The sequence below is a fragment of the Salvelinus sp. IW2-2015 genome, linkage group LG4q.1:29, assembly GCF_002910315.2.
Source record: "Salvelinus sp. IW2-2015 linkage group LG4q.1:29, ASM291031v2, whole genome shotgun sequence".
In the NCBI taxonomy this organism is placed as follows: Eukaryota; Metazoa; Chordata; class Actinopteri; order Salmoniformes; family Salmonidae; genus Salvelinus; species Salvelinus sp. IW2-2015.
In genome coordinates, this window is record NC_036842.1 from 64,356,111 (window position 1) to 64,365,617 (window position 9,507).

General features: G+C 42.8%; 1 protein-coding gene across 3 annotated transcripts in view; it reads right to left on the reverse strand.

Annotated features, from left to right (window-relative positions):
• The window catches only part of LOC111962357 (guanine nucleotide-binding protein G(o) subunit alpha), a 145,390-nt gene extending 137,669 nt beyond the window's left edge, over positions 1 to 7,721 (reverse strand). For all 3 annotated transcript variants that reach the window (XM_023985399.2, XM_023985401.2, XM_023985400.1), the window contains exons 1-2: positions 7,280 to 7,721; positions 7,064 to 7,106 (exon numbers count right to left, since the gene is read on the reverse strand). In XM_023985399.2, coding sequence (XP_023841167.1) covers positions 7,064 to 7,106; positions 7,280 to 7,397 — 161 coding nt within the window. In that variant the 5' untranslated portion in view covers positions 7,398 to 7,721. The remainder of the gene's footprint in view (positions 1 to 7,063; positions 7,107 to 7,279) is intronic.
• Positions 7,722 to 9,507: the final 1,786 nt, after the last annotated feature.

Here is a 9,507-nt window from a genome sequence, read left to right on the forward strand (position 1 = left end):
AGCTTAGCATCCCTTCAAATCGGGACCACTTCTGATTGAGCGCATCATGTTTACTTCCTGTTTGAGTTTCTGCTTGTAAGCAGGAATCAGAAGATATGGTCCAAAATGGAGGTGAGGGAGAGCTTTGTATGCGTTTTTGTTGTGGCGTAAAGGTGATCTACAGTTTTGTCTCCTCTTAATTGTACAGGTGACATGCTGGTTAGAATTGATGTAAGACCAATTTCATTTTTCCTGCATTAAAATCCCCTGTTCACTAGAAGCACCGGCTTCTCGATGATCATTTTTCTTTTTTGCTTATGGCCTAGACAGCAGTGGAGGCTTCTGAGGGCAGGACGGCTCATAATAATGCCTGGAACGGTGCTAATGGAATGGCATCAAACACATGGAAACCATGTGATTAATGTATTTGATACCATTCCACTGATTCCGCTACTGCCATTACCACGAGTCTCCTCCCCAATTAAGGTGCCACCAACCTCCTCTGCTATACAGCTCATTGAGTGTTGTCTTAGTGCAACCAACCTCCTCTGCTATACAGCTCATTGAGTGTTGGTCTTAGTGCAACCAACCTCCTTGCTAACAGGACTGTTTCGCTAGCACAGACTGGAATATGTTCCCGGGATTCATCCGATGGTATTGAGGAGTTTACCACATCAGTCACCGGTATCATTAATAAGTGCATCAACGATGTCTAACCAGAAGACATGGATTACAGGCAACCTCCGCACAGAGTTTAAGGCTAGAGCTGCCGCTTTCAAGGAGCGGGACACTAATCCGGACGCTTATAAGAAATCCTGCTAAGACATCTGACGAGCCATCAAACAGGCAAGGTGTCAATACAGGACCAAGATCGAATCCTACTACGCCGGTTTTGCCACTCGTCAGATGTGGCAGGACTTGCAAACTATCACGTATTACAAAGGGAAACCCAGTCGCGAGCCTACCAGACAAGCTAAATGTCTTCTATGCTCGCTTCGAGACAAACAACACAACCATGGATGAGAACCAGCTGTTCTGGACGACTGTATGATCACTCTGTCCGTAGCCAATGTGAGTAAGACCTTTAAACAGGTTAACATTCAGACGTGTACTCGGAGCATGAGCCAACCCGCTGGCAAGTGTCTTCACTGACATTTTCAACCTCTCCCTGACCCAGTCTGTAATCCCTACATGTTTCAAGTAGACCACCCTAATCCCTGTGCCCAAGAACACCAAGGTTACCTGTCTAAATGACTATTTCCCCTTAGCATCTGTTGCCATGAAATGCTTTGGAAGGCTGGTCATGGCTCACATCTACACTACACAATTATCCCAGACACCCTGGACACACTCCAATTCGCATACCGCTCTAATTTATTTTTACCCATCTACCAATAGGTACTCACTTATGTCATCATGAAGTGCTTTGAGAGACTAGTCAAGGATCATATCACCTCTACCTTACCTGACACCCTAGACCCACTATAATTTGCATACCGCCCCAATAGATCCACAGATGATGCMATCTCTATTGCCCTACACACTGTCCTCTCCCCCCTGGACAAGAGGAACACCTATGTGAGAATGCTGTTCATTGACTACAGCTCAGTGTTCAACACCATAGTAACCTCCAAGCTATGGACCTTGGGACTGATCCTGGGACTGAACACCTCCCTCTACAACTGGATCCTGGGCTTCCTGACAGGCCGCCCCCAGGTGGTGAGAGTAGGCAACAACTTAGCCGCCACACTGACCCTCAACACAGGGGGCCCCTCCTGTACTCCCTGTTCACCCACGACTGCGTGGCCACGCACAATTTCCTTACCCATCATTAAGTTGGCTGACGAGACGACGTTGGTATGCCTGATCATCGACGACAATGAGACAGCCGATAGAGAGACGGTCAGAGACCTGGCAGAGTGAGACCAGCTGATCGTGGACCAAGGAAAACATCAACATGGCTGTACACTCTTAGAAAAAAATGGTTTTAAAAGGGTTATTTGGCTGTCCCCATAGGAGCACCCTTTTGGGTCCCCTCTGTTGAAAGGGTTCTACATGGAACCCAAAGGTTCTACATGGAACCCAAAGGTTCTACATGGAACCAAAAGGGTTCTTCAAAGGGTTATCCTATGGGGACAGCTGAAGAACCCTTTTAGGTTCTATATAGCACCTTTTTTGTAAGAGTAGTGGAGCGGGGCTAGAGCGTCAAGTTCCTCTGTATCCACATCACTAAGGATCTATCATGGTCCACACTCAACAACACAGTCGTGAAGAGGGCACGACAACGCCTCTTCCCCCTTAGTAGGCTAGAAAAGATTTGGCATGGACCCTCAGATCCTCAAAGTTCTACAACTGYACCATTTGAGAGCATCTTGACTGGCTGCATCACCGCTTGGAATGGCAACTGCTCSGCATCTGACTGCAAGGCGCTACAGAGGGTAGTGCGCACGGATCAGTACATCACTGGGGCTGTGCTCCCTGCCATCCAGGACCTAGATACCAGATGGTGTCAGAAGGTCCTAAAAATTGAGACTACAGCCACCCAAAGCATAAACTGTTCTCTCTGCTACTGCATGGCAAGTGGTACCGATGCACCAAGTCTGGAACCAACAGGACCCTGAACAGCTTCTACTCCCAAGTCATAAGAGTGATAAATAGTTAGTTAAATAGTTAACCAAATAGCAACCCGGACTATCTGCATTGACCCTTTTTGCACAAATCTTTTTGACTCCTCACATATGCTGCTGCTACYGTTTTATYTATCCTGTTGCCTAGTCACTTTATTCCTAGTTATATGTATATATCTACCTCAACCTCGTACCCCTGCACATGTTATCGTTACTCAATGTTGGAAAGGGCCCGTAAGTAACCATTTCACTGTTAGTCTACACCTGTTGTTTTACGAAGCATGTGACTAATATAATTGTATTWGGTTAGAGTAGTTACGAAATTGCTTTTAAAACCTTCCCTTATCATTTTTCACTCACTTTTGCATCAAATGCAATTTTGTTTCTTCTTCATAATGAAATGATGTTGCACATGCCACCAATGTACCTATTTACAAAAAACACAATCTCTCAGCTCTCAGCTCTCTTAGCAACACAATGGTGATGCGTGGGTCAGCTGTTTGTTCACCCGCACCCGCCTGTAATTGCTAATAACCMATCGGCAACCGCCCGACTATGTAATGAAGTGAAAATCTGAGGCCCGCACCCGACCCTAACCTGCAAATATAGAAAATACATTGTACGGTCAGATGGTGGAACAATGTTTTGACAGGYCTTTTTAGATGGRCCTAGATGGGCCTAGATGGGTTTCTTCTTATTTCTGACAGTTTGTTAGTCAACTTGACTAGAATTAGATACATGCAGCTTTTCTTCTGTCAATACTTGTTGCTCTAGAAGACTAAATAAACCCTTGCTCACCAGAATGTCATAGATCGATAGAATGAATGCTTCAGGCAGTCTCTATGGGGTGCCAGCTGCCACAGCGGTTCATTCTTGGGACTCTCTGTCTCTGTTTATCAATGTATGTCGTTTGCTGCTGGTGTTTCTGCTCCAGCTTAGCAGACGACACTTTTGGTATCTTTGGCCCTTCTTTTTACACTGTGTTAAAACCCTCCAGGCGGCTTCATGCCATCACTTCTTCGGTGGCTCCATCAGTTGCTCTTATAAGTTAAACTAAATGATGGCTTTCAACGATCGTGCCACCGGTCTGCATGCGGGCCTGTCACATCTCATATGCTGGCACGGCTTTGACTTAGAATTGTGGACCACTACAAATCCTTAGGTGTCTGGTTTAGACTGTAAACTCTCGCTTCCTCAGCTCACATCAAACATTCCAATCCAACCGTTTCATATCTAGAATTGGTTCCTATTCCGCACAAAGATCTTACTCATGCTGCCAAACATTACCTTGCTAATGACCATCCTTCCAATCCTCGACTTCCGGTGATGCTCATTTACAAAATAGCCTCCAAACCTATCATAAATTGGGATGCAGTCTATCACAGTTTGCCTCCGTCTTTGTCCAAAGCCAATATCTACACCACTGCGACCTTGTACCTCGCGGTTGGCTGGCCTCGTCATAACTCGTGCCTAAACACTGGCTCCCTGGTCATCTTCAAGCCTGCTAGGTAAGTTCCCCCCTTATTCTCGTATCGCTGGTATGTCACTGCAGCACCTACTGTAGCACGCGTGTCAGCCGGATTATCTCTCTGGTCACCCCAAACCATTCTTCTTTGGCCGCCTCTTTCCCAGTTCTCTGCTGGCCATGACCTGCGACGAATAAAAGTCTCTGATCTTGGAAACCGTTATCTCCTCACTGCTTTAGCAGCTGTCAGTAGCAGCCTCTTGATTACTGCCTGTACATAGGCTTCTATATTTGCCCAACATACTTTTACTTACTGTAAAAATTTATTTATTTATTTTGCTTTTTGCACCCATTTTTCTATCTCTCTTCCTTTCTTCCTGCAAGCCAACATTCCAGTGTTTTTTTGTTTTTTTATTGCTATTTGTCTTGTATTCGCATACCATGGCCTTTTTATATTTTTATTTATTTAATGTATATATATTTGGTTTGCTTACCTCCCTTATTCACCCTCACTTGCTCAAATTGTATTAGACTTATTTTTCACTGTGCTTATTGACCTGATGTTGTTTAACTCATGAGTACTATGTTGTTGTTGTATGTGGCTGAACTGCTTTGCTTTCTTTGGCCAGTAGCATTGTAATGGTGAACGTGTTCTCCAATTTGCCTTACTGGTTATATAAAGGTGAAATTAATATAATATAAATCTAGTTGACATCGGTAAAGTTTTTATCTTTCATCTCTGCTTCTCTGTAGTCGCAAAGACGTTTAGGGACCAGAGAGAAAATTAAATAACTCAACAAAAAGAAATGGGAAAAAATGTTCGGGTAAAATKTCCAATTTGACTGGTTTTAAGGAAATTATGAGCTGTTAAAATGATCCAACATGTTTTTGATAAGATTTCAGTTCGGCTTGGATTAATATTTTGTGTGATTTTCATTCTCTCAAGATGCTGAAAGAATAATATTTCTCCACTCCTGTTCCCGAGTCAATTTAAATTTGGTCTATAATTTTACTSCAAGATATGCTTAGATCTGTTAATATTATATTAAGCTATTTTAGARGTTATAGACCTACAGTCAGTGTCCAGACTTCAGTTGGGCTGCTATTCCATTTAACCCATCTGAACAGTACAGTTCCCATGATGTGCCATTTTGAAGTCCCAGTCTTGTGACTGTCGAATTTGTATAGCGCCTCACAATCATTACACATAACATAGCCGGCACCGCCATCATCCTCATTTACCACTTAAATCTTTCCCAAAAATTAGACTACTGTTCTGGCCCTSCCTTCTATTTATTTTCATCTCTCCATATTACAGCTTTTCTCTAATACTTTTTCTGCCAACATTCACAAAAGCATTTGGCAATTGGTGTGTATTTGCATGCAACAGTTAGGCCCTAAAGCTTAGGCTTAGGCTACGCACTAACAGCAGATACAAATACTGAAAGAAAAACCTAAATGTAGCCTACAGATATGAATTCAACAAGAATTATAAATGTTATGGATTTTTAATGCAATGTTTTCTCTTTATTCAACCCGCCCACCACCCACCCACCCTTCATCCACACGATATTTCATTACCCTAAACCTCCAGACCCGCTGAAATCACTACAACACAATACGTCATTGAACATCCAGAGATGACCAAAGGTGTGAAATGCCACTCCGGGTTTTCCACCCTTGTTCAGAGAACTTGATCCCAATAACGGAAAGAGTCGAGAATGTCCGAAGGGAAACGATTGAGCACAGGCTGAGGGGCGCTGTCCACCACCGAAACCGGCTGAAATTATTCTGCAATAGGTACTTCGATTCATGTGGTAAAAAAGTTGAAACTGAAAAAGTTGTGGTACCTATTAGATGTTATTTAATCCTAAACAGCAATTACTCAGAAGGTGTCTGAAAACGGCAGTAGCCCTGCAATCACTTGAAAATGTGAGGCGTTTCTTTATCAAATATCTGACAACCAGTCGCATTCCATTCCCTTTCTTTATTATAGACCGTAAACCATAATCAAAACTACGAATGTGCCAATGCCAGTGTAGGCATACACGAACACACGAGTATATTCGAGACAAGATTAATATACAAGTCTAGATGCATCCCCACAGCAAACTGAGACCAAGACGCACACTATGTTGGTATACAGTTGAAATAATGACAGCCATTAAAACATTMATCTGACTTTTTAATTAGATTCATGTCTGAAATTGCGTAACGATTGATTTGATTGATTAAAKGCATGTAATTCGGCAAAGAAAGGGTGTTGGCTTAGAGGCAGGCAAATAAAAATGGCCGTGTGAAGTTCCCACCCAATTATTCGACCAGATATCCTACATGTGTGTAGGCTATTTGAGAACAATTGAATATCTTCATCAACTATATCGCTTGAATTTAGTTCACAGAATCAACTAATTTGGCATTGACACCCCCCAAACGTTCAAACCAGCAGATATAGCCCACAAAAGGTGTCCAGTTTTAGGCTGTATTCTATACCCAGGTTACATATATAGCCTGGTGGCTATTACACGCTTATTTCTCTACACTTGATAAAGTAGCTCGCACACCGCGAGATCAAATAATGAAGGGCCAGGGGGCATAAATGTGCGATTAAACATGCCACTAAGATTAATTGAGAGAGKGATTCTCGAAACTGGTCAATGCACGGTTTATTGTAGAGACAGACAAGCTCTCAGTGAAAGCCAAAGTGCATTAGCTGTAGGCAAAACAGGTTCCGATTTCAGCACCATTTTTGTGAACAGCTCATCGATATTTTCCCGTACCCGCAACGCTGTTGGTTTAAACCAATAAATTACACCAGTAGCTCTTCCCGCCAGTAAAGGTAATAATTACTTTAAAATATGGCGGACCAAATAAGCTTCTGTAGCCTATACTCTTCAATCACAAGCTATAGCCACTGTGTGTGTGTAGCCTCATGCGTAGCCTATCCATCACACACATTCAATGCAAAGAATTGCTAGACCGTGGCACTTACTTCATCTGTTTCACGATGGTACTTTTTCCTGACTCCCCAGCCCCTGGAGGGATGAAAAGAGACAAGGGGCTGTAAAGTACATAAATGCTGTAGTTTTCATTTATATTCATAGTCAGATWAGCGTCTGGCTATGGAACCAGAAAACGGGTGTGTGATTTGACACTTCAGATTATGGACAAGAAGCCGAGGGCCACCCCTGCTCCTGAAACATCTTACCAAGCAGGAGTAGTTTTACGTCTTTCGCGGCAGTGACTCCATCTTCTTTTAGGTTTTTCTCGATAGCCTTGCTCCTGTCCAAAGCCGCTCTCTCCTCGGCGCTCAGTGTACATCCCATGACTACACAACCTCTGATCTTCTTGATATCCAAAGTAACGGTTGGCGAGGACCAAAATATACCAGCAATTATTTTCCCTCTTTCTTCCTTATCCCTCGCTAGGCTGGCTGACTCGCTCTCGTTCCACTCTCTCGCGCTCTGTCGGCGACTAGTTAAAGCATTAAAAAAATCCACCACGATAACGTTTGACACTTGTTTGAAAAAAGCACTTGTCTTCGTATATTGCCCTCACACTGTCTGTTTTTTTCGGTGTTGTTGTGCTTGGTCCGCGAGCTGGGAAACTCTACTGGGCGACGGCTGCGAGCGCTCGCATCGTTTAGCTTGCTCAATGTAGGGGGAGAGCGCGCTTGGCTCCGCACTCRGACAATCTCGCTGACGTCAGGACCAATCAGCGCAGGAGACATGCTTGAGCCACCATCCTGGTGGCAGAGTACCGTTTTGCACTGCCTGTTTGACGGTCTCAAGTCAATTTTTTAAAATGTATTCTACAGGGGTTAACTTTTCGGACAGGGATTTCTGTAACAGAGCAGGTAGCTTTCCAGTTGTGTCAGATTTCCTCTGATATGCAAAGGAAGCAAAACAGATTGTCTGTCTGGGCTAGGTGTGATCTTATTAAATCATAATTGGCTTGTAATTAACTTATTATGCAAATAGCACACAGTTCATCTAATTATGGGTCGGCAGGTAGCCTAATGGTTCAGAGCGTGTGGCCAGTAGCCAAAAAGTCACTGGTTCGAATCCCCTAGGTGAAAAGTCACTGGTTCGAATCCCCTAGGTGAAAAGTCAATGTGCCCTTGCACAAGGCACTTAACTCTAATTGCTCACGTAAGTAGCTCTGGATAAGAGCATCTGTTAAATGAGTACATGTAAATGGCTGGAGTACATCATTCATCAGATGCATTAGCAGTATTTAGTTTTGAAACACCAGCACGTATTTTTCATAGATTTTGCTTTCATTCATGATTTATTTGTTGTGACAATTAAGTTATTTTACAAGACCATTGATATGTAGGTCAAATGAAATGTCTTATTCAATACAATAGATTTAAATTCATTATTCAGCAGTGCACATGAAGCCAGTTACCCGGCTGTGCAGTGTGCCATAACCAGCCTCTGAACACACACATTTGATTTGGTGACTTGTAACTTGCTATTTGGACAGTCAGTATTCCAAAACGGATTTGAAAAACAAAACTGATTTGAAAATTGAGGCCTGCAGTGTGAACAAGGCTTAAGAGCTTTGGACACCTGGATTGTACAATATTTGCCCATTTATTCTTCAAATTCTTCAAGCTCAGTCAAGTTGATCATTTTCAAGCCTGCCATAGATTTTCACGCCGATTTAAGTCAAAACTGTAAATAGGCACTCAGGAACGTTCAATGTCATCTTGGTAAGCAACTGCAGTGAATATTTGGCCTTGTATTTAAGGTAATTGTCCTGCTGAAAGGTGAATTTGTCTCCTAGTGTTTGTTGGAAAGCAGACTGAACCAAGTTTTCCTCTAGTTTGTCACCTGTGCTTAGCTCTATTCCATGTATTTTTATCCTAAAAAAAACTCTCTAGTCCTTGCCGATGACAAGCACACCCATAACATGATGCAGCCACCACTATGCTTGAAAATACAGTGCCTTCAGAAAGTATTCAGACCCCTTCACTTTTTCCACATTTTGTTGCRTTACAGCCTTATTGTAAAATGGATTAAATACAAATATCCTCAGCAATCTACACACAATACCCCACAATGACAAAGCTAACAAAAACAGTTTTTAGAAACTTTAGCAAATGTATTAAAAATAAAAAMCAGATATTTACATACGTATTCAGACCCTTTGCTATGAGACCTGAAATTGAACTCAGGAGCATCCTGTTTCCATTGATCATCCTTGAGATGTTTCTACAACTTGATTGGAGTCCACCTGTGGTAAATTCAATTGATTGGACATGATTTGGAAAGGCACACAACCATATAAGGACCCAAAGTTGAATGTGCATGTCAGAGAAAAAGCCAAGCCATAAGGTCAAAGGAATTGTCCGTAGAGCTCAGAGACAGGATTGTGTCGAAAAATGTCTGCAGCATTGAAGTTACCCAAGAACACAGTGGCCTCCGTCAT